This window comes from Paraphaeosphaeria sporulosa (assembly GCF_001642045.1).
Source record: "Paraphaeosphaeria sporulosa strain AP3s5-JAC2a unplaced genomic scaffold CC84scaffold_7, whole genome shotgun sequence".
Lineage (NCBI taxonomy): Eukaryota > Fungi > Ascomycota > Dothideomycetes > Pleosporales > Didymosphaeriaceae > Paraphaeosphaeria > Paraphaeosphaeria sporulosa.
The window spans coordinates 1497250-1524575 of record NW_017253366.1 but is presented as its reverse complement, the minus strand read 5'-3'; the positions used below and the strand labels follow the sequence as shown (position 1 = coordinate 1524575).

General features: G+C 55.6%; 12 protein-coding genes across 12 annotated transcripts; 4 read left to right on the top strand and 8 right to left on the bottom strand.

Annotated features, from left to right (window-relative positions):
• Window positions 1–266: 266 nt before the first annotated feature.
• On the bottom strand, window positions 267–3012 carry CC84DRAFT_1123550 (acetyl-CoA synthetase-like protein). Its single transcript, XM_018175655.1, has 4 exons — window positions 2274–3012; window positions 1827–2222; window positions 645–1777; window positions 267–588 (listed from the first exon to the last, which is right to left on the bottom strand). Exons 1-4 carry the CDS (start codon window positions 2743–2745, stop codon window positions 502–504), a joined length of 2088 nt encoding a protein of 695 aa, XP_018034317.1. The 5' UTR covers window positions 2746–3012; the 3' UTR covers window positions 267–501.
• Window positions 3013–3016: 4 nt separating this feature from the next.
• Window positions 3017–4342, top strand: CC84DRAFT_1166099 (uncharacterized protein). The gene is made up of 3 exons (XM_018178875.1): window positions 3017–3279; window positions 3391–3555; window positions 3611–4342. The coding sequence occupies exons 1-3, from the start codon at window positions 3228–3230 to the stop codon at window positions 4258–4260; spliced, it is 867 nt and encodes a 288-aa protein (XP_018034316.1). The 5' UTR covers window positions 3017–3227; the 3' UTR covers window positions 4261–4342.
• On the bottom strand, window positions 4335–6478 carry CC84DRAFT_1096420 (alpha/beta-hydrolase; the record flags this gene model as incomplete). Its single annotated transcript, XM_018174666.1, has 2 exons — window positions 4335–6271; window positions 6352–6478. 2 exons carry the CDS (start codon window positions 6476–6478, stop codon window positions 4335–4337), a joined length of 2064 nt encoding a protein of 687 aa, XP_018034315.1.
• A 1772-nt stretch (window positions 6479–8250) lies between these two features.
• Window positions 8251–11301, top strand: CC84DRAFT_1219195 (uncharacterized protein; the record flags this gene model as incomplete). The annotated part of the gene is made up of 2 exons (XM_018183062.1): window positions 8251–10077; window positions 10129–11301. 2 exons carry the CDS (start codon window positions 8251–8253, stop codon window positions 11299–11301), a joined length of 3000 nt encoding a protein of 999 aa, XP_018034314.1.
• An 881-nt stretch (window positions 11302–12182) lies between these two features.
• On the top strand, window positions 12183–12827 carry CC84DRAFT_1166095 (uncharacterized protein). The gene is made up of 2 exons (XM_018178874.1): window positions 12183–12360; window positions 12410–12827. The coding sequence occupies exons 1-2, from the start codon at window positions 12270–12272 to the stop codon at window positions 12688–12690; spliced, it is 372 nt and encodes a 123-aa protein (XP_018034313.1). The 5' UTR covers window positions 12183–12269; the 3' UTR covers window positions 12691–12827.
• A 1146-nt stretch (window positions 12828–13973) lies between these two features.
• Window positions 13974–15967, bottom strand: CC84DRAFT_1197504 (uncharacterized protein). The gene is made up of 3 exons (XM_018181525.1): window positions 14698–15967; window positions 14480–14626; window positions 13974–14418 (listed from the first exon to the last, which is right to left on the bottom strand). The coding sequence occupies exons 1-3, from the start codon at window positions 15640–15642 to the stop codon at window positions 14167–14169; spliced, it is 1344 nt and encodes a 447-aa protein (XP_018034312.1). The 5' UTR covers window positions 15643–15967; the 3' UTR covers window positions 13974–14166.
• Window positions 15968–16094: 127 nt separating this feature from the next.
• Window positions 16095–17434, top strand: CC84DRAFT_1166093 (P-loop containing nucleoside triphosphate hydrolase protein; the record flags this gene model as incomplete). Its single annotated transcript, XM_018178873.1, has 4 exons — window positions 16095–16283; window positions 16338–16539; window positions 16597–16649; window positions 16720–17434. Coding segments are annotated over exons 1-4 (982 nt in total), but the record flags the coding sequence as incomplete, so codon positions are not given.
• A 1203-nt stretch (window positions 17435–18637) lies between these two features.
• CC84DRAFT_875761 (uncharacterized protein) lies at window positions 18638–19469 on the bottom strand. Its single transcript, XM_018187751.1, has 2 exons — window positions 19099–19469; window positions 18638–19034 (listed from the first exon to the last, which is right to left on the bottom strand). The coding sequence occupies exons 1-2, from the start codon at window positions 19369–19371 to the stop codon at window positions 18732–18734; spliced, it is 576 nt and encodes a 191-aa protein (XP_018034310.1). The 5' UTR covers window positions 19372–19469; the 3' UTR covers window positions 18638–18731.
• A 507-nt stretch (window positions 19470–19976) lies between these two features.
• CC84DRAFT_875744 (uncharacterized protein) lies at window positions 19977–21027 on the bottom strand. Its single transcript, XM_018187750.1, has one exon. The coding sequence runs from the start codon at window positions 20873–20875 to the stop codon at window positions 20336–20338; it is 540 nt and encodes a 179-aa protein (XP_018034309.1). The 5' UTR covers window positions 20876–21027; the 3' UTR covers window positions 19977–20335.
• Window positions 21028–21494: 467 nt separating this feature from the next.
• Window positions 21495–22386, bottom strand: CC84DRAFT_875637 (uncharacterized protein). The gene has a single exon (XM_018187748.1). The coding sequence runs from the start codon at window positions 22272–22274 to the stop codon at window positions 21753–21755; it is 522 nt and encodes a 173-aa protein (XP_018034308.1). The 5' UTR covers window positions 22275–22386; the 3' UTR covers window positions 21495–21752.
• A 452-nt stretch (window positions 22387–22838) lies between these two features.
• Window positions 22839–23606, bottom strand: CC84DRAFT_875699 (uncharacterized protein). Its single transcript, XM_018187749.1, has one exon. The coding sequence runs from the start codon at window positions 23496–23498 to the stop codon at window positions 22986–22988; it is 513 nt and encodes a 170-aa protein (XP_018034307.1). The 5' UTR covers window positions 23499–23606; the 3' UTR covers window positions 22839–22985.
• A 1529-nt stretch (window positions 23607–25135) lies between these two features.
• CC84DRAFT_1166091 (carbon catabolite repressor CreA) lies at window positions 25136–26910 on the bottom strand. Its single transcript, XM_018178872.1, has one exon. The coding sequence runs from the start codon at window positions 26762–26764 to the stop codon at window positions 25481–25483; it is 1284 nt and encodes a 427-aa protein (XP_018034306.1). The 5' UTR covers window positions 26765–26910; the 3' UTR covers window positions 25136–25480.
• Window positions 26911–27326: the final 416 nt, after the last annotated feature.

The following is a 27326-nucleotide window of genomic DNA, read 5'->3' as shown; positions in this document are numbered from 1 at the left end:
GGGCGGTGGGTGGGGCGGCATTTGAATCGGGAGGACCCGGCGGAGATGGCGGATACGAGTTTGCCTGGGGGGAGGTTGTAGGTGTAGGTGTAGGAGTTTCAGCTGGGCCGGGTGTGGAGTGGTGGGATGGGAGTGTTTTTGTGTATATGTGGGTAGCTGCATGACTGATATATGCAATGTTTGGTCCCTGTTTCTATCAACGTAGATGACAAATATAATCTGGAATCACGAATGGAATGCCCAATCAGCGACGGAAACTGTCAAGTCAATCAGCAAAAAGGAGTATCCTTAATTACATAGCTACAATACATGATCAATGTTCAATGTCAACTGTGCAATTTCCACCGCATACGCTCATCACACGTGAAGAAGATGGAACACAAGACACTTTCGCACTACCTTAGCTCACACCAAGCACAAACGCAACTCCACCGAACGCCAACAAGGACCGCGGCTTACCAGCTTTTGGGCTGGCAAGGTGGGGTGGGGGATATTGTATTTCTATTTGCCGTATGCCTTGTCGACCTCCTTCTGGTACGTCTGCAGAATGACCTTGCGGTTAATCTTCTGCGCGGCAGTAGTGAAGCCCTGTGATTTGTTAGCATCCCGACATCACATGTTTCTGGGGGTGGATAATAACATACATTCTGTGGTGTCCACTCCTCATCAGCCATGACAACACCGGCGATCGTCTCGAAGCCCGCAAGCCCACCCTGCTGGCCCTTGGTTTGCAGCTGCTTCAGCACCAGACTATTCAGCTTCTCGTTATGCACCAGCTCCTCCAAGCTGTCGCCCTTGATGCCGTTCTCATGCGCCAGCTTCTTGAGCGCAGGCTCAGCCGGGACGATGATAGCGACGGGCTTCATCTGGTCGTCAGCCGCGTAGACGCAAATGTTCGCCACGACGGGCGCAGATCGGTAGACAGACTCTAGCTTCTCGAGCGCAATATATTCACCCGCGAGGGTCTTGACCAGGTTCTTCTTGCGGTCGATGATGCGGAGCTGGCCTTTGGAGTCCCACTCGCCGATGTCGCCGGTCTTGAACCAGCCGTCGTCGGTGAAGGCCTCCTTGGTCTCCTGTTCAAGATCGAGGTAACCAGCGACAATACCACCGCCGCGAATCCAAATCTCGCCCTGCGGTGGCTTGTTGGTGGAGTAGTATCCGGCATCGGCGAAGTCGACCAGTTTGACCTCAACGGACGCGGGGGTCTCGCCGAGCGCCTGGTCGGTCCACGCGAGCGGGTCCATCAGAGCACCCATGGCGGTGGTCTCGGTAAGACCATAACCACTGATCATGGGGGTAATAGCGTAGGAGATGAAGCGCTGCGTTTCCTTGGCGATAGGCCCGCCACCGTTCATGCAGATGCGCAGACGTCCACCGGTCGCATCCTTGACCTTGTTGAACACGACTGTGTCCAGGAGACCTGCTCCAGGCAATCCCGAACCAAGGAGGAACTGCTTGGCGGCCATGGCCCCCCAGAAAAGTTTGGAGGTCAGTGCACCACCAGCTTCGACCTTGGAAACGATGCCCTTCTTGACAGTCTCCCACACCTGAGGCACACCGACCAAAATTGTAGGCCTGAGCTCGCGGATATCACCCTTGCAGTTCCTCACAGAGGTATCCGAAAGCGTCCTGATGGTGCCGTAGCCCATGTTTCCTCCCCAGTAGAGACATGCATTTTCGAAGACGAATTCGAGGATATGCGCAGCGGGGAGATATGTGAGTAGAGAGTCGCCAGGACCAATGTACTGGCCTACAATGACATCAACACCAGTGACTGTCTCGCGTTAGTGTTGGCCAATCAGGTACGCACAATCTCAACTTACTGGCAGCGACAACGTTGCTGTGCTTGATCAACACACCCTTTGGCGTTCCTGTTGATCCAGACGTGTACATGATGCAGGCGAGATCGTCTGACTTGGGTGGGATGGGTTCGGCGGGGTGCTCCTTCCCAAGCGTCACCAGGTCGTCGAAGCTGATGACCTTCAAGTGGGGATGCGCGCTGGTGAGGGCTTCAATGTGCTTCAGCTCGGCCTTGTCCTTGGTGCTGTAGACGACGACTCGGATGTCCTTGGCGTCGTTGAAGGGCTTCACGAGCTTGGGGAGCAGATGCGGGTCGGTGAACATGATCTTGGCCTTGGTCTGCAGCATCGAGTGCTTGAGGCCCTCTTCACCGAGCGTGTCGTAGGCAGTGACGATGCTCATCGACTGCGTGAAGGCGCCTGTGCGTGTCAGCGTGCGTGCCAAATGCACCATGTCACACAATCACTCACCATGCGCGGAGCTGAGCCATTGCATGCTGGTTGCGCCGAACAAGTGGATGCGGTCGTAGGGCACGAAACCGAGATGCTTCATGGCGGAGCCGACGTGGATGCACAGCTGCTCGAGCTCGACGAAGCTCTTCCACTCGTACGGGCCGAGCTCGAAGTACTGCCACTTCTTGTCGACCTCCTGCTCCTTGCCGTCAATCATTTTCTTGACCTTCTTGGTCTCCTCGTGGACATTGACCACCTTGCGAGTGCCGACCGCCTTTGCGTTGCCGAACTTGGCGGACGAGTACTTGAGCACATCGTACAGCGTCTTGATGTCGTCGTTGGGCGTCAGGCGCAGCGCATCCACCGTCTTCGCGTTTCGGCGCGGGATCGTCTCGCCATCAATCTTCTGCAGGCCGGGCACCTCGGCCGTGAGGGGCTGGGTCACCTCCGACCGCGCCTGCGGCATGAGCTTCTTGAGGTCGCGCGGCATGGTGGCGGCGATGTGCGTGAAGGGGGAGGCGGCGAGGTAGAGCGAAACTGGGACGGCGGTGAGCACGGCGATGAGGAGGAGTGTGCGTGTCTGGAGGACCGCCAGCGGAGCGTGTGCAAAGGGGAGGAGGTTGGCGGTATGGCTCTGGTATATGTTGGGGCTTGCGAACGAGCTGTGGACCCTCGTCGGAGCTAGTGCCAACGCAATGACGCAGCCGCTCTGCGCTGAGTACTTGGTGGCCGCTCTCTTCCGCCGTGGATCCGCAGGGATCCTCTGAAATTCTAGCACTTGGACGCTCTCAGCTTGAATTTATATCGTCCTCGACTTCATACACCCGCTGTTGTGCACGCGAGCCTGACCCGCGCACCTCCTAGCCAAGACCGCCCCAGCCCACCCCAGACTTTCCAAGACATACCCCATCCTCGGCTGGATTTGCTATGGGCGCCCTATGAGCTCAGCATTCCGACGCCAGCGTTGCCATCATGAATGACCTGTCCACGCTTCTGGGAGACCCCGTGACCGACCCTGAGGAAGGTAAGCCAGCATCAGCCAATCCGCTCCCTCCACACTCCTCGGCACGACGCATCTCTCTACACACCCCATTCGCTACTTCACAACGAACTGACCACTGGGCCCTACTTCCAGACGCCTTTCTCGTTTTCTCGCAAGAAGTCCCGTTCCAGTCAAACCTTGGCTTCATCGATTCGCACGCAGCCGAGCTCAAGGTCAGCATCGGCGGGAGAGACCTCACCATCCGGCAGTCGCATGGCCTCCTCACATCGTCCCGCAAGCAGGGCACCACAGGCGCAGGTCTGCACCATCTCGCCGTCATTACTGTGGCTCTCCTCGCTGACATTTGTCGCAGTCGTTTGGAAAGTGACGCCTCTCTTCGCCGCGTGGATCTCATCCCCAAACTTCCTTTTCAAGTGTGGCTTCTTAAGCCCTGCGAGCACAGCCATCGAGCTCGGCGCTGGCGTCGCCGGCGTCGTTGCCTTGACGCTCGCCCCGCTGATCAATAGATATATCGCCACCGACCAGGAATATGTGCTCAAGCTTTTGAAGCAGAACATTACCGATAACTTACCTGTCACTAGTACCAAAAGACCAAAGACGAAGAAGAAAACGTCTCGTTCAGTCCCAGAAGGGAAAGGCAGCATTGAAACGCTCGAGCTCGACTGGGAACTGAATTCCGTTTCTTCGTTGCCTACTCAGCTCGGCCTGCACGAACGCGCAGGTGTCGACCTTGTCATTGCCTGTGACTGTATCTACAACGAGAGTCTCATTGAGCCGCTGAACAACACATGTGCTCAGATCTGCAAGCTACGCTCTCATGAAGAGCAGGACAAGCCGACCATCTGCCTTGTAGCACAACAGCTTCGAGCTCACGATGTGTTTGAAGCTTGGTTAAAGAGTTTTCATGAACACTTCCATGTGTGGCAGGTGCCGGACAAACTCCTGACTCCCTCCCTGCGGGAGAAGTCCGGTTTCGTTGTTCACGTCGGGATTGTGCGATGACAACAGTATTATTGACAGTTTTGCGTTTATAGCGAGTTTCTAATATATCCAACATCGACACTTCCCGTGCAACATCACGGTAAAGGATTTTCATCAGCTGGGTGATCCGAACTTAAGTAGTAATCCGTCGGCAGCTTGAGCACCTCGCACTGCTTGACCTCCCTGAAACCCTCATCTCTTGGCTGGACATCTAACACCCTAAGCCTCAAATCCTTGACAGTCGTCGGCTTCCATGGCGTGGTCTTCTTCAGGACAGCCGAGGTATTGGTAAATCCTCTCGCCTGCAGGAACTTCATATCCGGATTCGGATTCTTCGTCCGGCCAAATGCGGTCCACGTATCCAGCAGATACTGCGAGAAAGGGACATCCTCCTGATCACGCGGCTGACGACCCTCGCGTATCGCCGTACCGAACTCATAATACAGCTCTCCACTGTGGCATTTCCAGTACGGCAGATTGGGGTCACCGAGCGGGTGCTCTGCCGTCATGGGCGCTTCACACGTGGTTGGATTGGGGCTCCACGTGGTAAGCTGAAGACCGCGATCGATTTCGTATGAGTAGACTACTGGGAACACTTCGTTCTTGACTGCCGAGAAAACCGTTGATTGAGTTGGACAACGAAACGAGACATCCGTCGTGACGCGAGCGGTGAGATTGAAGATGTCCAAAGTGGCGTTTCCTGATTGCGGAACAGGAAAGAGACCGGAGCCAAGGATGTCATTGGCATCATAGCCTTGATCTGTGAGCTTTTGAGAGGCATTGAGGCTTTTCGAGAAAGAAGTGAAAGGGCCGCCATCGTCGTGCATAACGCCAGTAATGAGTGCAACATCAGAAGCAGGACCAGAGCCATCCAACAGGAGCTCGGACGAGGTCAGGTATGTGCCGTCGACGACCGGAAAATTCCAGATCGTTGCACCCTTCACGAGCTTAGCAGGATCCGCCTTCTGTAGGCATGCAAGTCGACCTGCTTCATCCTGCTGCGCGCATCCATTTGCAGCATATATGGCGTTGGTCTTATTTGCAGCTTCCGCTATGCTGGGATACAACGAGTACCCCATGCCGCCTGGACATGACTGCATTATAGCCCTGGAAAATTTCCCTTTGGCGCGGGGCGAGGCAAGCAGTGCCCTGACCGAAGCACCGCCAGCGCTCTGCCCAAATACGGTGACCCTCTCCTTATCACCACCGAAATCCTCGATGTGCTTTTGCACCCAATCCAGCGCTGCCACCATGTCTGATATCCCGTAATTACCGTGCGATCCAGATTGGCTTGTCGCGAGGAAGCCGAGGGTGGAAAGACGGTAGTTGATGGTAACCACCACAACATCACCTCTCGATGCCATGCTGCCGCCATCAAATGTTGTGTCTGAACCAAACCCACTCATGAAGGCTCCACCATGGATCCAGAACATTACGGCTTTCTTGGATGATCTCGCATTGGAGGGTAGATGCGGGGTCCAGATGTTCAGATAGAGACATTGTTCGCTGCAGGCTGCATCAGTGCAACTACTCTGGATGCAACCTGGACCGTAAGCCAGAGCCGAGACTTGACCAATGGGCGCCTGGTATGCGGAATAGGTGAACCGAGAAGGAAAGGATCCATATTTAAGCCCCAGAAAGCGGAACGAAAGCTTGTCGCGGTAGCCGATAACTGTCCCATCGCCAGTGCGCACGGCTATCTGCCATTCTAGGCCCGTGTTGTTGCTCGACGTCGAACTCAACGGCGCTGACTGGGAACACAGAGCCGGTAACTGTTTGTTACACGGCACAGTCTTGATCTTGCCGAGCGTTGTTATCGCCTTGCAGCCTGTGTTGCTTCGGCTCCGGATCCAGTACTGGTCAATATCGTCGTGAGCTTTCTCGTACGCCAAATATCGCAAGAAGTCAGCTTCTGCAAGATCTGCCGGGTCCCACAGCGTCTCTTGCAGTGCTTTACACCCCGTCTCGGCGTTTGACTTCGAGCCGCGAGCGCTCAAGACGATTGTCGCCGCTTGTCTGGTACTCGAATTGCCTGGTAATCCATGTCAGTAAACAGAAATTCAAGTGCAATCCCGGTACTATGACCCCTGAACTAATGAGGAATATACAAACCATACAAGTCGTTGTGAGTGAGAATAGTCAGATCACTGCGGATTGATTGCGGGCTAGGTACTGATAGAACATGACTGGTTAGCGATAGGTACACAAGCCAACCGGCCAGGCCAACGAGAAGCTGCATGGCGAATGCCGAGGAGAACGTTGGAACAAAACCTCGCAGCATCGCGTCTAATTCTGGAGGGACGATCAATTTAATGCGACCAGTGTGGGGAGATCCTTCTCGGTGCTATTCGTGGAATATATCGAGGCTCTAGTGTATACGGCAGATGAATGGATGAGGGGTATAATGGCTATATCATTGCGGAGTGGGCCCGAGGTCAAAGTCTGGAGGATCGGCGCGGAGGACGACCGCCAGGATGTGGTGGTGACTGGCTGGGCATATCCACATGGCAACATTTCTGTTTACAGGCGCGATGTTTGGCTACACACGCCAATGAGTGTAGAGGAGCAAAAGTAGACGGGAGGCGCGGGTCGCATAGCGGTCTTGTTCTGCACGGACGACAGGACTTCGGGGTAGCTCTGCAGGGCTAGATCTGCAAGTCGGGGCGTGGGCGAACTCGTGGGACAGCGGCGACAGCGCAGCCTTTAAGACAAACGTCGCGACTGTCATCCGTCTCAGTAGCCGCGGCGTGGAGGGGGAAAAAGGCTCACAATGAAGTCATCGTGGTCGGAGCGTGCAGCGGTTGCCGGTCGGGGGTTTCAGCGGGAGCGCTGCTGCATGCTCCGCCCCAACTGCAGCTGCGAGGGGTATCAAGGCAAGGCAGGCGCCAGCCCAAGGCCCACGTCGTTCTTTCCGTCCCGAGTATTTCGCCCGTCCTTGTTGGCCGCGGCGCTCCACAGCCTAGATACTGCGACCGACGCGCGGCATGCTCGATGGACTTCTGAATGCTAGCCGCGAACTTGATCTTCCCTCCTGAAACGCTGGAACGCTGGAACGCTGGAACGCGCCGACAAATCTTATCTCACTAACAAAATGCGCTGTGGTCGGGTCCTCTTTGCGCGCATGTGCCGATTGGCTGCGGGCTGCAGGCAACGACGCTGTCGCCGTTGTCTCATCACGCATCTCAGCCCCGACCTGTGGACCGAGTCCTCTGCATCTCGCGTCTTCTCTCTCTCTCGCAACGCAACCCACCGCCCATGGGCCTTCGCCGCAGAAAAGCACTCAGCCGCAGGGCGCCGTACCAACGCGCCCTATTGGCCTGCGGCATCGCTTGCCATGGCACGGCGCTGGCCCTTCGCTAATATGAAGGCTCTCCGTTGCTTTCTGAACAAGGCGCTAGCGCCCGCTCTAAGTCCACTGCGGTCTAGCTCACTTTTGTCAATCCCTCACTGTGCAGGTCTGCCTCTACTGTGACTCTCACAACACATTGACGCGACCCTTTTCTCTCCAGCTGCGGACACGAGCCCACGGTGCAGCGCCTCTCCGCCGTCGACAGCCGTTCCCCTTCGTTGCGCGCGCGCGCCCTCTCCTTTGTTGGCCTTGTCTCCAGCGCCCCTCAAGATCCGCCTCTCCATTCCTCCCCTCCCAAACCCTCGCTCTCCGCGCGTTGCACACCCACGGCCTCTCTCAGTCTCAGTAACACTCTCCTGTGCTCGCAGCTGGCTCCGCTGCGTTCGCTGACCTCCAGCTGTCCTTAGCGACGCCTCTGAGCGCTACCCGTGCACCGAGCAGCTACGAAAGCCTCTTCTCCTGGGCCGCCGGGCCCCGATAAGGACCTCACCCGTTGCGATAACTGCGCTGTTCGCTGTTATCCGGCGTCGGACTCGTCTTGCGAAGCCGTCGTCCGCTCTGCTCTCGTCGTGCGCGCGTCGGGCGTCATGCGATCCAACGCACTCAGAGCCTGAGCCTACCACCATACGAACACCACCCCATCACTGTGCGACGGCCGGATTATGACAGACGTGTCGTCGATAAAGGCGCACGCTGATCATCAGCCGGCTTCCGTCGCCCACTACGGTCCTCCACCGCCCGCTTTTACCAACGGCTCACCTGCGCTCGAGGGCCCCATCGAGGAAGAGGAGTCGTCGACAATCAAATGCATCTGCGGCTTTTCGGACGACGACGGAAACACTGTGCTGTGCGAGAAGTGCGATACGTGGCAGCACATTGTGTGTTATTACGAGAGTGCCAGCCATGTCCCGGACGTTCATGAGTGCGTAGACTGTCTCCCTAGACCCATCGATCGGAAGAGCGCTCTCGAGAAGCAACGGCAACATCGCGAGCTACACAACATCGGTGAGCGCAAGGGTCGACCGAGAACCACCACCAAGAGCCACAAGAAGCGACAAAAAGACCCTCTAGGCGCTGTGCAGCCCAATGGCTGGGCCATACAGTCGAACACCGATCTTCAATACAATCACGACCGGAAGAGCGGGAGCCCCCGCGATCTGCCGCCGCCTGCTAAACGCCCGAAGACGAGCCATCGGCCATCTACGAGCATAGTCAGTCAAGCGCCAGCGCTCGCACCAGCGTCCCGTAAACGAGGCAGTTCCGTCATGCTGAATGGACACAGCCCCGTCAAGTCGCCCGTCAATCCTGAAGGCCCCATCGAAGAGTTCTCACTCGAGTTCATGAACCTTTATCGACAAGCGGAGCCACCGTCGACGGATACGAACTCCTTCACTGATCTTAGAGTCACAAATGACATTGCATCGTGGCTGAACGATCGCGATGCACTGGCTGAGGCTACAGAGGGCAAGTCGCCCGCTGAAGTGTTCCAGCGCATCGATCAGTCGATCGAGGACATGGAGAAGTCTCTCGCACCTGTTGTTATCAAGCAGACAGAAGAAGACCCTAATACAAAAGCCTACGGACTACACCCTCAATGGCACCTCATCACCGTGGAGACGCCTGTTGCCAAAGAAGGTTTCATTGGCGAACTAAAAGGCCGTATCGGAAGGAAGGAAGACTACTATAACGACCCAACGAATCGCTGGCAACTCCTAGAACACCCCGAACCATTCGTCTTCTTTCCTCCACATCTACCGATCTACATCGACACTCGACATGAGGGCACGATACTTCGGTATGCTAGGAGGAGCTGTAATCCAAACATGGAAATGAAGATACTAACGCAAGGGCCCGAGGGCGGTGCTCACTTCTGCTTCCTCGCGACCCGAGATATTGAGCCGGGCGAAGAGCTCACTGTTGGGTGGAATATCAACAGCTCGATCATGCAGCAGCTTGTCAAGGTCGTCACCAATGGCGACGTAAAGAAAGAAGGGCTCAAGAAGATCCAACCCTGGATAGCATGCGTACTCGCCAATTTCGGTGGATGCGCTTGTGACAATACGACCGGCCACGAATGTCTGCTGCAGCTCGCTCGGCGAACAGCTACTACCTATGCAGAACCAGTGCAGCCTTCCAAGTCTGCCAAGGGACGGAAGACGAAGAAGAATCAGGTCTCTCCTCTAAGCACTGGTCACGCAACAAACAGCCGTGCGGGAAGCGAAGCCATACATCGCGATATCAACGAAGACGAGAATGGCGACAGCCGTTCAACGTCTGGGTCGCATAAGTGTAGCAGCCGCGACATCACTCCTGCAACACATTTCTCGTTGGATGACGGCAATGGAAAGATGTCTGAGCGTGAAAGGCGGAAGCTGCAACAGCAGGAACGCCTTTTCGAGCAAATGGACTATGAAGAGCAGCACAAGGGGAAACGGGGGAAGAGACACAGCGCTGGGTCGACACTAAACACGCCCAGCCTGTCGTCCTCTGTAAGGCGCCTTCCCCGTCCATCGCTTCTCGAAGCTAACGTATTTTCGCAGAAACAGCTTGGCCACAATGAACCATCCCCGTCCTCGCGGCACCCTCGCGAACACAGCAATGGCGTCGCAAGGAAAGCCTCTGGTGGCTCATCGAGGGCAAACGGACGTGCACCTGCGAAACCGAAACCAGTCTATGTCGACAGCTCTACACAGACTGATGACAATGGGGTCACGGTGGATGCGCCCGCACCGACGGCAAGACCTACGAGGCCCCTCATGACTTTTAAACGCAGACTGCTGCAGCAAGCTCAAGACGACAAGATACAAAGGGAACGCATACGGTCAGCATCTGTGAAGTTAGAGATGAACTCTCCGGCATTGAAGGATGTCACGTCAAGCAAGCCTTCGCCCACCGCCCCTTCAGTTCCACTCGAGGAGCCTGTGGCTATGGACATCTCTATGGAGACCGCACCTATAGAAAAGCCAAAGGATTCGACATCGGTCCATGAATCCGCCCCAGCGACAGCAGCCGACGTCGAAATGAAGGATGCAGAAAATTTGGCGGCACCCAGACCGTTCACGCCAAAGAACGAAGAAATGCCAGATGCACCCAACGCAGATGTGTCTCCCGCAACTTCGAGTCCTCACATTCAGCCACCCGCGCCGCCGTGGGCGCCCTCTGATGCGCCTGCAGATGACGACTCTGCGCCCACGGCCTCAAGACCAAATATGGGCGAGATGCGGGTCGAGATGCCCGCGAATCCCACGCTTGTCATCCCTGCGTCGAACACTGCTGTCACCCCTGGTGCGACCCCCAATGCGCTCACTGCTGGTGCTCTTGCGCAGTCGCCCGGGGGCGTGGGAATAGCTTTATCGCCTTTCTCACCCGCCGTGACCAGCGCCATCACGCCTGGTCCCACGCGCAAGAAGCTTAGCCTCAGTGACTACACGAGCAGACGCGCGAAACTGGCTCAACAGTCTTCGACCGCATCAGGAACACCTCCGCTCAATCCCACGCAATCAACTAGCTCGCCTACCTTGTCGAACGCGAGCTTGCCGAACAACACATCTCCTCCAGCCAAGAGTGTGGAGCCTGCATTACCCCCGCTCGCGGAAGAGACGGGGCCCATCACCACAACGATGACAGCAACGGATACAGCGACGGCGACAGAGACCGCTTCCACTACGACAACGGCAACGACAACCACCACCACCACTTCGACTGGTACTTGAACGCAGAGTTCTCTGCTTACCGATTCGCTTCTATCTGTGTTTTCTAAAAAGCAAGGCGCTCGGGTGGTGGGCGTTGAGCGCCTTTTCTTGTTTGTGCCTTTTCGATTGTACATTATATAATGCGTTTACGGACCTTCCTTTCAGCTTTTCTTCTGTTTAGGTTTCTTCCCCAGCGTGTGGTCCGCGCTACGATGGTTTTCTGCAACCTCGACGAGCAGTGTTTTCAAGTCTCGGCTTGGTTTTGCGATGGCGGGCTGGCGTTGCACCAGGTGGATAGGGACGGCCTACCTCTGGATTTGTGTGCGCGCTCGCTACTGCGGCGCTGGCCTCTTGGGCTATGGTTTACGGATATTGATGAAAAGCGAGGGGTTGGACGCAGACCCAGCAGACACTTTAGGTAGTTGAGTGTGCGGTTGAACAATGGATACAAGAGATTACCCATCAACAGTGTGTTCTTTCATTGGTTGCGTGGGAGTTGTTGGGTCGACATGACACAGAGGTTCTGTGCTCCTGCAAGAGCAAGTCAAATGCTTGAATAAACCAGCCTATGTATTGCATACCTTTGGGGCAAACCATGATACTCAGACCTTTGCCCCAGCGCTATAGCGAGCCCTGCGTCTCTCGCGTCGACTTCGCTGTGGCGGTGTTTTCTTGCTGCACTCCACCACTGGACTCAGGCTGCAGCACGATATGTCCTGCTCTTTATTCTTACCGAACCATAGCCCGGCCATGTCTGTATTCTCAATCCTGTACATTTACTTTCATGTTCGGTTTCCCCTCTTGGTGTGAACCCCTCCATCTTACGCCTTCTTGGCTGATGATGAGGGCGGACTAAGAAAGTCACTACCAGGGATAGACATACGTCTCGGATCCGAACTCAAGGCAGACCATTTCGCAGCTTTGAACATAAAAGTCAGATCAACATACATCCGCCACATGCTCACACCATTCCAACACTACATACAATCATGCTTCTCACGGTCCTCACCGCTGCGAGCTACCTCATCTCCGCCCTCCTCCTGTACTCCGGCACCGTCGGCGTTCTCTGGCCCCTGCACAGTCCGTTTGTACCTTTTCCAGCTCTCCCAACCTGGGCTAACCCCCGCAGCCGCACGCACCCTCTTTGCCGTCCCCAACGCGACCCCCGACACCGCAACTTTTTACCCGGGTCTCGCAGGCCGCAATGTGACCTGCGGCCTCGCAATCCTCACGCTGCTGTTGCAGGGCCAGAAGCAGGCTGCGGGCGTTGTGGTGGTGTGTTTGTTGTGCAATGGGGCGAGTGACTGTCTCGTGTTGGTTCGGAGGGAGGGAGGAGAGAGGCTGGAGGTACATGTGTTTAATATGTTCCTTGTAGGGGCAGTTGGAACGGGTCTTGTATTTCTGGCATAGGGAACTGAGGGATACGAAGTCGGTGGCTTATGAGGTCTGTGGTGGGTGTGGGTGGTTGCAGGAGAATATTAAGTGGGCGGTTCAGGTTGCGGTGGATGATATTGGAGCGACGGGCTAGAACCCTGAGAGAAAATGAGACGTTGTTTCTTGTAATCTGAAAGTACTACTGGTTTCATGTTACTTGCTCATGCGTAATCGGACATCTCGGCCCCTCGTCATGGCACGGTGACTCAGGCTTCAAGGAGTGTTTAGAACTACAGCCTGATACCATGTCGATATGTCTACGTTCCCGCGAGAGCTCAGACGCCCATAATGTGAATATGCTCTCTTGAACAACAACAATGAGTTTACATGCTGCTCCCAAAAGATCTCGTCGTACAAGATCTGCTTTCTAGATGTTTACGATACTTTTGAAGTTCTTGGACTAAAGCCCATAAGTGAAGCCTTCAAGTAAAAGCTGACGAGTACACAACAATACGTATGAACAGTAAATTCATATTCCCTTCTCTTAGTTCCGAATATAGATGACTAGTTTAAATCCCTCTTGAGGGCACGATACACACTGTAGACTTGCGGTCTACAGTCTTTTCAAACTTGTCCGTGTATTCTAACGTGAAGTTTGTAGACAAAGAGTCACAAGTAGAGATTATATAATACTAGTCATTGATAATTTTAGAAAGTGGTTGGGGCTTGAGTTGCTCTGAGGTTCCGGCTCGTGCTTGCTACACATTTTTGCGCTGTTTAACCTTGAACTCACGCTCATAGCCTTTATATAAATAGTATGTGATACTGCAAGTGGATATTCAAGCGACACTGTATCATGCAACACTGGACTGCATCCTACCTCGACTTGTTTACGGCCTATTACGCCCTGCACACTCTCCACGTTCCTTGCTGTGATAATAGGATCCGAAGCAATGATCCCAAAGATGCTTGCTCTGGAAAATCTACTTTGTAGTATCCTGGCTACAAGAAGACAAGCTACGTTTTCAATGACGGCTCTAGCTTGTCGCCCGTTCGCAAGAGAGGCTTGCCCACGCCGATGTGCCCGAGGCTTTGCGTCCAGCGTTCACTAGAAACGCTGACCTATTCAGTGATAGATGCTCGAGAATTGCGGACCCAGTGCTAGCATTCGAGTTTCAAGACATCATCCGGACGAGTATTCATAGCAACGAGATGTGCTTCATCAAGCTCGGCAATGCGACAATCATAAGTGGTCAACAGATCCTTGTGAGGCGCTGGTGACGAGCACTGGAGTAGCGATGCGTGAGTGAATCGTAGTTGTGGTTTGAATCATTGTTGTATATGGCGGTATCTGCGGATTTCTTTCGAGCAGATTTCTTGATATACGCCATAGCTCTGAGCAGTTTTAGAGGAAAGATAAGATATCCTATGACTGTCTCACTACATGCGTGACCGGGGATCGAGACACCCATTTTCATATGTTATCCACAACGGAGATCCTGATCTTACACACTACTCAATAAAGTAGTGCTCACCCGTCGCCAGTACTTTGATTTCATCACCCACGATAAGGATACCTTCGTCCAGCGGTGTGACCTGCATGCCTAAGCACGCCGCCTTGCTTCCCTTGTCAACAACCCTGTACTTGCGCATGGTAGTACCTGGCTCGTTTCGGTCTGCAATTCCGGTCAATGGGTCGACGTTTGGAAGCTTGCAACGAGTGGTGCGGCAGGAGATGTCCAGTGTGAGAGAGCCGAAGCGAGCCTGAACCGGATTAGTGGGAACAGATAAGGCATCCTGTCGTGAGACTGATACGGTCACTTACTTTCTTCCACTCGTCTTCTTCGAACGCAGGTGGGCCAGTGAAGATGATGTTAGGGCGGTAGCGTAGAGCGTTGAGGGGGCGGAAGCGAGAAGGCACTCTCGAGGAGACGTCGTGGATGGAAGCGAGGTTTTGGATTTGGACAGGATGCTATTCAGAGCTTTAGATTAGACTTTCGAAGTACAGTGAAGTGCAATGAAGGAAAGGAGAGGTATACATACAGCATCTTGCATCCCAATTGCTGTCTGGAAACCCACGTCTTCCTTCTTCGGCGCGTTTTGTAAGACTAGCCTGGGACTATCCGGATCGATTCGGAAGATGGTCAATGGATTCGACACACCGAGGGTATACTTCAGTTGGTCCACGATCTCGTCAGATAGGTCGCAGCCCACATTCAACGCTACAGGTACATCATCGAAGATCTTCACCGGCTCTTTCCGGTATCCCCTGGCTGCGATTATGTCCTTCTTCGGATCGAAAGGTATCCGGAACTCTACCATGGGCTCCGATCTGCCTCCTAACTTGGCAGCCAGAATCTTGCCATAGTTCTTAATACCAGCGACGCTGAATTCCGTATCAGGGCTGAATGGAAACCGTGCCACGATGCAGCCGTCGCTCTTCACCCATTCGCCGTCCTTGTGGTATCCGGGTGCCTTGGGATCTGGAACCCACATCTCGACCTCTACCTTTGCGAGACGTGGGAATTGTCTCAGCGTGATGAACGTCCATTCACTTTTGACTTTGCCTTCCAAAGTAGGGAGCGATGTCACTTGCTGTGCAAACGTGAACTGACGATCATACTTCAAGCCCGTGTGTCCGACTTCGGCTTTTTCGAGCTCCACGCCTCCACAGCTCTTCAATGGGTAGACCATCAACGCTTTGACTTTCCAGGCGTTCGATGCGGAAGGCTCGCCGCCATGGTCGTATTTTTTGGCGAATTGGTCGGATAGATTGGAGGTGCCGCTTTTGTTGAGTTTACGGCAGCCAGCAGGAGGTGGGGTAGGCTGTTCGCGCTGGGAAAGAGCAAGGAGATAGAGAGATATGATAGGGAGGAGAAGAGCGAGCGAGGTGGTCAAAAGGGCAAGGGGGGTTGCTCGGACGCCAACGTCGTGCCATGTCTTCTCTATTGAGCTCAGTAGGAAATCGAGGGCGTTCGGGCTGGCCATTGGTGCGGATGTGAAAGTTCTTGCGTGCTCATGGAAACTTCTTATGCACGACTGAGTTGTGTACGCTGCTGACTTCGACTGCAAGTCTGGACATAGGTCTTCGCGGAATCGGTGGCTAACTTGTTATCGTAGAAGGGCGTGAGACCATTGCAGCATGTCGAGTGGAAATCCTACAGCCGGTAACGGCCACTCGGTGACTCGGGGTCTTAGAGCGGAAGCGGAGTCGAACCAAGTGTATGCTCAGGTCGATGGCAGATCTAGCTCTTCCAGTGTTCATGTGTCCAGAAATGACAGAAACAGGCCAGTACGTTGTTGGCACTTGAGCGGTAGCATCACTTCACGTAATGCCTTCGTTGCGGAGAGGCTTGCCGTGTTACGAGTCATGCGCCTGCCGCCGTGTTACTGGGCAGCGTCATGGGTTGAAACCAGCGGCGCTCAGCTTCACGATGCTTCAACAACACTACAATTTAGTTGCAATGAGTGCACAGCACGTGTCGCGCGACACATCGCGCTCGCGGTATACGCGCCAAATCACGAGGCCCGCCTGATCACTCCGAGTTCTCCCGCACATGCAATGCCCTCCCCCACCATGGCCAACCGCGATGTAGCCATGCTATCGTCTTCGGCGCCACAGTCGTCTCGTACGTGCAAATAGAGAACGGGTCAATTGGTTACTCAATCTAATGCTACTGCAGATCGACTACCTACCGTATCAGCCTCCCAGGCCCTCGAGACGCTGCACGCCCGAGGCTCCCGCACTGTCTGTACCGGGCTTCCACAGCTCGACAAATACCTCGCTCCCCATGGACTGCCAGGCCGAGCCGTTGCAGGCGGATACGTGCGCGGGAAGGTCACCGAGATCTTCGGCCCGCCCGGCGTGGGCAAGACGGCCTTTGGGTAATTCCACACCTTGCACTTTGCCCGTATTGAGCCGCAGATACTGATGGACGGAAGCATTCAGGCAGCAGTGAGCGCATTACGTGAAGGGCAGAAGGTGGTCTGGCTTGGTCAGTACTCAGTGCAATCAGACTTGCACGGCGCAACCTGCGTGGAGTGACCAAGGCTAATTGCATGCAGATGCTGCCTGTGCTCCCTTGGTGCCTCAGCGCTTCACAAATGTCCTGCTTGCAGACGGCGACCCGGTACTGCAGGCATCGACAGCGCCGCCGAAGGTACCTGGCACGTCCAGAATGTCTCCAGATGAGATGCGAAGCCACTTTTATCACTACGCAATCCCAAAGCTCGCGCATTTGCTGGCTCTATTCATGCATCCGCCCTCTTCGTTTCCACCGCCAAACACAAGTCTCATCGTTATCGACTCAATATCAACCCTGTTCGACAACGCATATCCCCGCAATGCTGACGACCGCGCGGCCAAGAACCGAAGTGACCAGGCGCGCTGGGCTGCGGGTCGCAAATTTGCAGTAATGAACGAGCTGATCTCAACGCTCACTAAATTGGCTGCTATGCACGACATCGCACTGCTCCTCACGTCTCAGACCATCACCCGCATCCGTGCCGGTTCAAGGGCTCTTTTGGTTCCTGCAATATCAGGCGCAGAGTGGGAGAACGGCGTATCCACCCGTTTGGTGTTGTTCAGGGATTGGGTGCCGGGGCAAGGGAAGTGGACCAAGGCAGATGCCGCGAAACTGCAGAAAACCCGGTTCGCAGGCGTCTTGAAAGCAAATGGTGTAGGTCTGGCCGACGATGGTGGTGTCGGCACGGTGGTTCCGTTTGCTGTTGAGAAGGTGAGTTAATCTACAGCCCGCAGAGCCTACAATATTAGCAACGCATATAGTTCTCGTGTGGCGATCACCCGCTGACCTGTTACAGACAGGCCTTCGGGACATCAACATAGCTGCAGTCGATATTGCTGCATCCGTCCTGTCTTCGGAAGCGAGACCACCCAAGCGACGCTTCGCGGAGATAGACGAAGGGGGGGAAGGGCCCGATTCGGATGAACTTTACGACTGGATGGAGGATGACGAGGTCGCTGCCGAAGGACTTTTGATAAGTGAAGCACCCACCCTAGCGGACGGCGACCCTGCAATATCTGGTGCGACTGCGCTTGCAGCATCTTCAGATGACGGACCTACGGTTGCAAGTCTTGCAGAGGAACACAACAGGGTGACACGACCGCCGACATCTTGAATGGTCTGCGCATACACGGTCTCCGAACGCACACTGCCGCCTGCTACACATTGATTACCCCAATCTCCGCATCAGCGTCTTTGCTGTCGAGTATCTACGCCTCAACGGTGCTTATCAGCACCTCAAAATAGGCTTCTGAGCTCACCTGCTCTCACACCACCAGGGTGTTATCATGTCTGACCACGAGCATGGGAATATAACATCCCTGAGGGTTGTATCAAGGCGGACCGCCCCAAGACCCGTTCCTAAGGTTCCATCTATTCTGCCGTGTGGGGTTGGCAGCCACCCAACTGCGGAGATCTCGCATCCCAGCGCAGCGCCTTGACAACGTCGAATCAGGTGTCTCTCACCTCAGCAGCGCGGCAGATGCAATCTCCTTGTCCACAACTAAGCCCAATGGCCCTAATGAGCAGTGCCTAGGCCACGGAATGCTCAACCACCGGTTCGGCTCCTTCTGATAATGATCCTCGTGGAAGCGATGTATCAGTATTGGACTGGAAGTCATCATTGACATTCTTCCGGTGGCAAATGCGAGATGAGTGCTTCATGGCATGGTGAGAAAGATCCTACGCCCAGCATCTCCATGATTCTAGAAGGCGCGGCGCCTGCAGTACGGGGCCGAAAACCTGGGGCCCGTCCGAAGATGGATCCTGATCCCGACATTGTAACCCACGTCTGCGTAAGCACAGGCAGCTGTCGCATGGATCGGGGAGACGCGGGGAGACGCCGGGATCCAGCGTGTCGGGACATGGTTTCTCACCGGCTGAAATGAATCCTTTTTTGGAGTGCCCCGCATCTGTGGCTGAGGATCCGGGGCCGAGTTGGAATCCAAGATCGCGTGGGGGTTGGCAAAAAGCCACAATTTGCTTCAGGGGCGGTCTGGCAAAAAAGGAACACTGAGGCATCTTAATCCTATTGGACGGAAAAATATTTGCGCGTCAATCTTCCGAACACAGAAACAATAGACCTTTGGCAGAATAGAGGAACGCATGGTCCAAACGCCTAGTCACAGAGATGGAACACAACATGACAATGAGATCGGGTTCGACAAACTTTGTCTCTCGGGCCGACATACCTATGCCTTTCCTGTAGCCACCACTGGCGGAGATTGGTGCTGCGTGTCTGAAAAGAGCAGTTGCCTTTTGTGCCGTCGCTAAGCGGGGAAGAAGCGAACAGGGAATGGAGCTCACCGCATACAGCGGATATGCGAAAAGGAGTGAACGTATCTCCTCACCGCACTCCTTCACCGTAGTGTATCAGCGCTGCAGCTAAGGCTACGCGAGTTGCGACTTGAGGACACCTTACGTATCGTATTACACAGAAGCAGATACCCCACGCATCATGCTCATGATGTCCGAATACGAAGACAAGGCCACGCAACGCTGCTACATCGGCACTTCTCCCAAGTTTACAGCTGGCTTCGTATGCCCTATCGCTTCGACAAAACCTGGAGAGTCCCGACCCCGGTCCTGGTAGAGATAGGGTGAATACAGCGGGAGCAGGTGACCGCTTCTGCCGGCAGTCGCGGTAGTGAGGCCTCGTGGTCCGCTTGCGTAGATCTCGCTCGCTTGCGCACATATTTCTATTTCTTACCTGGTTGCGACGACGATGGCACGCGGACGTATATGACAGAGAGCGTGGGGTAATGTTTATTGATGGCTGAAAAGCATGTCTAGGGTCGCCCAGAAGCGGAATTGCGAAGGACTGGACAAGGTCTGGGCGAAAAGGAATGATGTTGACCACCTCGCGACGCGCGCTATGCTATCCTATGACGCTATGTCAACAAGGAAGCAGATTGTGGGGTACGGCAGGGAGTCGGTGTAGAGGGCAAGGCTTGCTCGACAGGGCACGTGGACCGTGAGTGGCTTCCGGGGACTGGTGTAGGGCACGAAAGCGTCGCAAAGTCAAATTTGCGGCCCTCGAAGGCCATCGGGAATCGAAGAAGAACGCGATGGCATGTCATCGCTGAGTTTGACCGCGATCGCGATGCGATTCAAAAGAGGTGTTGGATTGTCAGTGGGCGGTATGCGTACGCGGTGACTTCGCAACATGTGCCCCCAAGATGCTGGCGAAGTCACAAGATTTGATTATTATGCAATGCCTGACCAGCTTCCCAACTCTTACGATCAACATCGCTTTGCCCTGGCCGTGATGTGATGTGGCTGCGTCGTGGGGGGGCCTGTATCATGCGTCCACTGTTCCTGGACGTGACAATATGCGGCGGCGTTTCGTACCTCGAGCGCAGGTTTCGTGCCTGTGGGAGAAGAGGTAATATGACGCTCTGATAATCCCAAGCCGTCGTGTCACAAGAGACGAACGAGGTATATGTCCTCTGCTAAGACGAGACGTCTTGGAGAGTCGCGAGCAGACAAAGCGCACCGCGCATGTGAGCAGGCCGATCGTCGCTGGACCGACACCTCAGCCGCCCCCGTTCGTCCTGTGTGCATTCACCCAGCCAGACACTGGCGTGCCCCTCGCTGCGCTCGTCCCGTCTCCCCGCGTCTCCCCTACAGCACCGACCGAACAAGTCCACAACGCACGGTCACGTGGGTCTACAGCACGCAGAGTTAGGCCCGTCACATGAGACGGTCGTTGCGCGCTCTTCCGAACCTAGGTCTGCGCTCAACAGAACGGCGCGGGGAGGGAGGTGTAGTGCTCTTCTGTGCGATTCGTCGTGCTGTAGATTGAGGAGGAAACGGGAGTGCAGATGCGCCGGCACGGTGTTGCGGGGACGGACAAGGACGTCCATCGGTGCGGGTAGAAGCGAGGCGGGCGAGACCGATGGAGGGGAGGGACGGGGAGGGGAGGGAATGAGGAAGGTTTGGAAAGTGCGGGATGGCGGGAGCGAGATGCGAACGGTGAGGTGCTCGGGACGGGTAAGGGCAATAGGGGAGCATGTGAGTATTCGGGCCGTATGGACATGTATGTATGTGTGGAGCGACTTTTGGATAGCCGTTGATGGGTCATACGAGTGTACAACGAGGAAGCATGTGAAGGAAGGCCGTTTCGGACGCAGGTGACCAGACTGGACTTGTTGAGGGAACGTAATTTCGTGTTTCTTGGGGCAATGGCTATTGCTCATTGCCCCCTTCGTACGTGCCTGCACCTACTCGTACTTCTCCGTCTCACTATCGACGCGCGACCTCAGCGCAGAAGTTCCGACGAATCTCTCCTCACAGTACCCACCCGGGTGCATTTCCCAATCTCGTACCGGTACGTCTACTCCACATTCTGGCCCTGATCGTCCCTCGCGCCCATCGTACCGAGCAGCGAGCAGAATCCTACGGGGCACTGGGGCCGCTGGGGTTTCGGGACGTCCGAACCGCGTCAGGGACCGTAGGCGAGGTACCTCGGCGGAAGTACTCCGCCCGCGAGTTTTCGCAGCAATGGTACCGCGTCCCTCGTCCCTCGGTGCACGCGGCGCCGACGCTCTAGAACGCTCGCAGCGAAGCGACCAGCACGGCTCGGATCGCTTCAATACGGACTGCGACAAGGAGCGAGAGACGCGGATGGTGTGCCCCTTCCATTCCTGCGCACTGGGCCGGCATGCACTGAGAGTTGCGCTATCGATAGGCTGGGCCCGGCACGCAAGAACTACGCTTTCGGGGATGTACGGTGTTGTGTTGAGAACGGGGCAGGATTCACGGATTTGATTACTGGTATTCACTTGTGGTCGCGATTAATGCGGCGGCGACGCCCTATCGCAACGTCCCCCACGATGGAGAATGATAGGCTAGGTGACGGACCGGACGGGCTGGCATGTGAAAAAGCGACCTGGCAGGTACTCGTCAACAAAGTACCTCACCTCACTGGCACGTCGCGGTGACGCCACGGACAATTTCACGCGCAGGACGGAGCTCAACAAGAAACGTTGCGATTCAGGGACGGACGCCGACGCACGCTGCAGCGGCGCGTCTGACGTGCGTCAATGGTCTCGTCTATCCAACGTGGGCGCGGTGTCAGTTCGCTGGCACACGCATGTGCACTTGAGATTGGGGTACATGATACTTTGCTCGTTGCGGTCCACTGAGGCTAAACAGAGTGCTGTGCGATATACGAGCTGGGGACGGCGTGCATGGGAGGATGCACGGATCGGCGTGCTTGATTGAGGTGCATGTCTTGAGTGGGCCCCGGTGTATATGTACGATTGATGGATGTACGGAAAGACGGTGAGGTGGGTTATTTGCTGGAGGGGGTTTTGCGGCGCAGCGATGGAATACGGCCTGGATGTTCTGGAACGTCGCAGGGAAGCTGTAGGATCCTGCTCGATATGTCCTGCTGGACCTCGAGCAAGACACTATAACGTGATGGTGAAGTGATTCAACGGGTGGAGACCATGCTCTGTGGAGGGCAGTTGGGTCACGTGCAAGCGGAATACCTGGATACTCGAACAACAGATATGCACATGCAGGACACAACTTTGGAGGGCGACTCCGCAAAGCATGTGCTAGTTTGACTTGCAGACGTTTCACAAGCGTCATGTATATTGTAATTGATGCTATCCTTCACATACGACCATTGGATCCTGAACATAGCGCTTCCCGTCCGCTCAGCGGTACTCAAGCAGGATACCGGCGGATTAGTATTGCGATCCGTGAGGGCGCGAGAATCCCCGCTGTTGTATGTTTTTGTCATTTTCTTTTTTGTGGGCTTATCTGCACAGTGTGGGTCATGTCTACTTAGGTGAGTGACCATTAAGCCTCAATGCGGACGGCAGCTGCTACTCGTGAACAACCGCGGCTATATGCCCACTTTTTTTTTTTTTTTACCCTTTTACACAGCTCTTTGTGTCTGAGCAAAGAGGCGTATCATCTTAGCGTTGGTATTGTTTCGAGCCGTCTCATGACCAACATTGAAGAGGAAACACACCCGCCGTCAAGCCACATCCACGGACTGTGAATGTTGAACAGCCGGACGAGTACGTTCGTGCACGTTTTAGCTGGCCGAGGCATTGCGGCACTCCCACGGGAAAACGGACACTAGGGACCCCAGAGTGACGTGATGCTGGCGAGAGAACAAGTGGTCAATCAGGGAAAAGGGACACTATCGTGAACAATGACGTTCAGAGGTCTCAACAACATCGGATCGATGGTGCGATATAACATTTCAGACGCGCATGTAATAGCACCAGAGGAGATCCTCCGATGAAAAATCCGCGGCATGTAGGTCGTGGAACTTGCCGTGCCTCACTCTCAATGTATCGTAGATGAAGCGCTGCAGCGTGCTGACCATGCGTACACGTACTTCAAAGTACCAAAGTACCTTCTAGATGAACGCGATATTAACCGTTGCGCAAGCGACAGATCGACGCGCGTAACGAAGCGAGTACCAGAGACCTGGTAGGGCGCCGTTTGGTAATTATTGACCAGTAGGACTCGATGCTGCACTGGAATGCGATCGAGCGTAGGTGCTGCGTGCATATGCACGTATGTGAATCTCGAAACCTTGGAAGAATCAGAGACTATGCGACGTAGCCTGGCTCTGCGTGAGCGTGCTAGATGGCGGCGCGCCCGCGACGAACGAGAAGCAGCAGCCGGTCCGAGATCTTCGGTGGGATTGTCGTTGCGTTGTTGACGAGCGAGGGCGCGGAAACGCGGCCCTAGAGCTCCTATCCGCTCTCCAGACCGCTGACGACGGTTTGTTTGAGGCTTGTTGCGTAATACGCACCGCGGGAGTTGCCCTATTGGCGCTGGCGTCAACAGCATGTGACGGAGAGGGCTGTTGGAGAGGCATGACAGTGAGCGACTGAGTCGTCTACATCCAGCAAATTGTAATCATTACCTGGTTACTGCAACTGGCAACGACAAGCGCCGGTTTCATCTCGGCCATGACATATTCCTATCAGACGCTCGATGGCAGCATTGATGGCGGCACGATAGATGCTGCGCGGCTATCGGGAAACGGCCTGTTGATAGTGGGGTATGCTGAATTTCTGGCCACTGCGGAGACCCCACACTCACACATGGCGGGCTAAGATTTCCTTGTTCTGTCAGGCTAGAACCGCGTCAAGCCGCCAGAACTGGCTGAGCCAGGCTAGAAGCATATCAGGCCCGCTAGATATGATTGCCTACAGGGGCATTATTGCGCTTGCGATAAGGCTTGGGAAGGTAGCCTGTGGCCCCAGAGATATCGTTTGCTAGACTATTGCGTCGCGTCGAGGAGCAGGCGGAAAAAGTGTTGCGAACGGGAAATGAGACATGTCGCCATCGATAGGCGCTCATCCTCTGCTAGCGTCCAGGGCTTTTTGGGTGCTTAAGCGCTCACAGCGCCACTATCGTCAACCGGGCGGGGCTGGTTGCGTGCTGGAAGACCCCAACACACAAGACGTCGGTGGTTGTGTGGTGGGCTGAGCTGAGATATGACATGTTACATAGTCGTTGCGTGCTGACATTGGCTGCGGACGTCAGCGTAACAATGCTTGCGACGTAACCCCCTCGATAAGAATAGCATGTGGGATTCGGGGATGTTTTCGTGGGGAAGGTCAGCCATGACTCTTTCGTATCTTGGTTTTTCCGCCCGTCTATAGGGCGATCTATCTAGCATCGACCGCATAGGACGCCAGTCCCGCACCGCGCGCTGCCTGCGGTAGCGCTGTGGCTCCGGAAACCTTCCCGTCTCTCATCTCGAGTACAGAGGGCGGTGCACAAGGTGTGAAGCCTGCGAAACAGAGCCGCAGGGGCGATCATGACCACGCATGAATGCGGAGCGTCGGGTCTGGGGTGCATTCACCTTTCCCAGACGGCGTACCACTTATCGGGCCCTTTTAGGGTGCGGCGTCGCGTTTTGGCCTGCGCCGCACCAGAAGAGGACCCACAGCCTCCACCAACTCCCGACCAGTGCCGAGCCTTTGGCGGAGTGAGGCAGGTCGATATGGTGCACAATCAGTCAGGGGTGTACTGTGCCGAACTCGGCAGGTGATTTGAGGGTACCCGCGGCGACCGCGATACCTGGCTGCTTCGGGGTGATGACACTTGTACCTGCACCAGTGCCGTGAGAAAAAAAACCGGGCTTGCAATTGCGGAGAGTGCAGCTGGGGTGATCGTCGTCTGACCGGCTGAGAGACAAGTGTGGTTGCGCAAAGGGCTGGAATGTTGTGTAGCGCGGGAGGCCTTCACCGCCCACCCCTTGCTGCGTCTCGGGTTGGGGAACAATGGGCAGTGCGGAGTCGTGTTTCGTGCTCGGATGACATTGTGCTCGACGGACGGGGGAATCCGCGAGCTAGAAGCGGAAGAAGATTCGCTGCGAGTCCCGCATTTCACCCGCTGCGTCGGTATTCCTTGCGTGCGACCCTGTTGTGACCTCACTTGGCATCGAAAGCACGTCACTGTTTTCCATTTCGTAATGGTAAAGTAAGGGTAAATTTTAGGCGGAGATTCTTATTACGCGCTGAGCTAGTATGTGTGTGCTGCCAATAAGCAGCTACCCAGGTGGTTGAAAGAAAAGTAGCAACGCAAGAAGTGGTGATACAGAACTGCGGTAGATAGGTCCGCGGGTATGATCGGTCCGACGATAAGAAAGTCTATGGGAGAATTTGCAACCAAAAATCATGAGCTCGTAGCCATTGGGCATTACGGCACCGTAATCCGAAACCTTTCTATCCCCAACATAATCCAAACGCTTGCAGGCTCAAGGAGGAAACCCAAACAATGCTGCCAAAACTCCGTGCAGTGCAGTGCCGCGTGGCATACTAGAAGCGGTCCGAGAGGTCGTTGCCGGCCACGGACGCTGTCGTAGACGAGTTGCCGGAGGAAAGTCCGCTTGGGGCGTTGAGAAGATCCTGCACGGCTACTTTCGGAATTTGCGGTATAGGTAGTTTTCGCTGGGCACCTTCCGGTTTTGAAATAATGTCGCCTATGCGAAGACCACCCGAGTTTTGAGCAGGGACATAGGGTGCCTCGGTGTGGGTGGAGGGCTCCATCGGCGCGAGTGCTGGCACATGGTGGAGACTCAAATGGCGGAGATGCGGGAGCTGCACATCGTTGAAACCGTGCGGTCGTAACCGCGGGGAATGGGCGGGCGTTGCAAGCGGGGTATGATCCGGTGTAGGTGAGCATGAGTCATGCGAGAATGTGGGTGAGGGAGGTGCGGTGGAGAGGGGAGAACCAGGCCGCGATTTCTTTGTCATTCGGTGCGCATAAGGGTCGTCATCTTCATGTGAATGCGACCGCGACATGGGCTGAGAAGAGTACGCATACTGCGCCAATCCCGGGAGCCGATGGTTGTTCTGGTAAGGATGATAGCCGTGACTGGTGACGTGGCGACTGGCGTAAGAGTAATGGTGCCCATGTCTTTGCTCCAACCTCGAGGCAGCGTCGGCGAGGAGATCGATGTTGCGGGCCAGGCCGTTGGGACTGCTGCTGTTGCTCCCGCTCCGATACGAGGCAAGGTCCGAAGACACGTTAGGCGAGTAGTTGGAAAAGGAGTGCGGGGGAGAGACATTGGGAGATCCAATGTTCGAACTGGGTGCGGAGCGTGAGATGACCTTGTTCGATGGCGGCGGCGGCATCATGTGAGCCATGGTGTTGGGCTCGATCATGCCGGCGGCGACGGCAGCGGCAGCGGCAGCATGCTGCTTGTTGCCTCTGCGCGAGTTGGGGTTGTTGTGGATGCGCGAGTGCCTGGTGAGTTCGTCGGAGCGGCTGAAGCGCTTGGAGCATCCAGGAAAAGTACAGGCGTGGGGTTTCTCTCCGGTGTGCGTGCGGATGTGGCGAGTCTGGTGCTCCAGGCGGTGGAAGGCCTTCTCGCAGAGAGGGCACTTGTAGGGGCGCGGGAGGTCTCCAGAGGGCCGCTGCTCGTCCTGCTGGGCGTTCTGAAGTAGCGGCGCCATCAGGCTCACGGTAGCCGTCGCCATGGGAGCGTCGGCAGTGGTCTGGGGAGTGGTCTGGGGGGAGCTGTTCTGTTGGTGTGTCGGTTCGTGGTTGAGGACACTGGATAGGTTGTAGGAACCTATCTGCTGGGCGGAGGGTTGCATGTGATCGGCGGAGGCACGTAGGTGCGGAAGTTGGGGTAGGAGGAAACTTAAGTAACTTTGGAGCCAGCAGGAGCGCGTGGGAGATACGTGGGGTCTTGGCGCTCTCCACAATTCGGTCTCTTTCGGAGGACTGTGGCTTTTCAGACGCTAAGGGAGGTGCTGCTAGGGTGTAGTGCGGATGAAGAGAATTCGGCCTAGTGAGCGGGACCCCGGTCGGGCAATGATGTCTGCTGCAGGCGGGCAGATGGCGTGCGTCCGGGTCGTGGTTGCAGGCGACGCACAGCAGGGCGCGGGAGAGAGGGCAGTCGAGCCACCTGTCCGTGTCTGCGAGGGTGCGCCTGGAGGGGGAGAGGGAGGCTGCGTGGCGCGCAACTGCTGCTGGCGCTTCCGACGCACGTCTGCGCTGAGTGCGGTGCTGCTAGGGCGGTGCGTTGCGCTGGCGACTTGTTGAAGAAATTTCCTGAGAGGTGGGACCCAGCAAAGTCTTCTGTTTCTTGTCTGGAGAGCAGCGGTGTACCGACGGTGAACAATCGGCGAGGCACGACCTGCCAGATAAGATGCT

Excerpts from the sequence above, each read along its gene's own strand:
- CC84DRAFT_875637 (XM_018187748.1), bottom strand. The coding sequence starts at position 22,274 with ATGACGCTTGTGAAACGTCTGCAAGTCAAACTAGCACATGCTTTGCGG.
- CC84DRAFT_875761 (XM_018187751.1), bottom strand. The coding sequence starts at position 19,371 with ATGTGCGCAAGCGAGCGAGATCTACGCAAGCGGACCACGAGGCCTCAC. Across the intron at positions 19,035-19,098 it reads GCTTCTGTGTAATACGATAC|GAGTGCGGTGAGGAGATACG; the intron begins GTAAGGTGTCCT and ends ACTACGGTGAAG.
- CC84DRAFT_1166099 (XM_018178875.1), top strand. The coding sequence starts at position 3,228 with ATGAATGACCTGTCCACGCTTCTGGGAGACCCCGTGACCGACCCTGAG. Across the intron at positions 3,280-3,390 it reads CGTGACCGACCCTGAGGAAG|ACGCCTTTCTCGTTTTCTCG; the intron begins GTAAGCCAGCAT and ends CCCTACTTCCAG. Across the intron at positions 3,556-3,610 it reads GCAGGGCACCACAGGCGCAG|TCGTTTGGAAAGTGACGCCT; the intron begins GTCTGCACCATC and ends CATTTGTCGCAG.
- CC84DRAFT_1123550 (XM_018175655.1), bottom strand. The coding sequence starts at position 2,745 with ATGCCGCGCGACCTCAAGAAGCTCATGCCGCAGGCGCGGTCGGAGGTG. Across the intron at positions 2,223-2,273 it reads ATGGCTCAGCTCCGCGCATG|GCGCCTTCACGCAGTCGATG; the intron begins GTGAGTGATTGT and ends TGACACGCACAG. Across the intron at positions 589-644 it reads AGGAGTGGACACCACAGAAT|GGCTTCACTACTGCCGCGCA; the intron begins GTATGTTATTAT and ends AACAAATCACAG.
- CC84DRAFT_875744 (XM_018187750.1), bottom strand. The coding sequence starts at position 20,875 with ATGAGCAATAGCCATTGCCCCAAGAAACACGAAATTACGTTCCCTCAA.
- CC84DRAFT_1197504 (XM_018181525.1), bottom strand. The coding sequence starts at position 15,642 with ATGGCCAGCCCGAACGCCCTCGATTTCCTACTGAGCTCAATAGAGAAG. Across the intron at positions 14,627-14,697 it reads CAATTGGGATGCAAGATGCT|CATCCTGTCCAAATCCAAAA; the intron begins GTATGTATACCT and ends AGCTCTGAATAG. Across the intron at positions 14,419-14,479 it reads AAGAAGACGAGTGGAAGAAA|GCTCGCTTCGGCTCTCTCAC; the intron begins GTAAGTGACCGT and ends AATCCGGTTCAG.
- CC84DRAFT_1166095 (XM_018178874.1), top strand. The coding sequence starts at position 12,270 with ATGCTTCTCACGGTCCTCACCGCTGCGAGCTACCTCATCTCCGCCCTC. Across the intron at positions 12,361-12,409 it reads CGTTCTCTGGCCCCTGCACA|CCGCACGCACCCTCTTTGCC; the intron begins GTCCGTTTGTAC and ends TAACCCCCGCAG.
- CC84DRAFT_1166091 (XM_018178872.1), bottom strand. The coding sequence starts at position 26,764 with ATGCAACCCTCCGCCCAGCAGATAGGTTCCTACAACCTATCCAGTGTC.
- CC84DRAFT_875699 (XM_018187749.1), bottom strand. The coding sequence starts at position 23,498 with ATGCTGTTGACGCCAGCGCCAATAGGGCAACTCCCGCGGTGCGTATTA.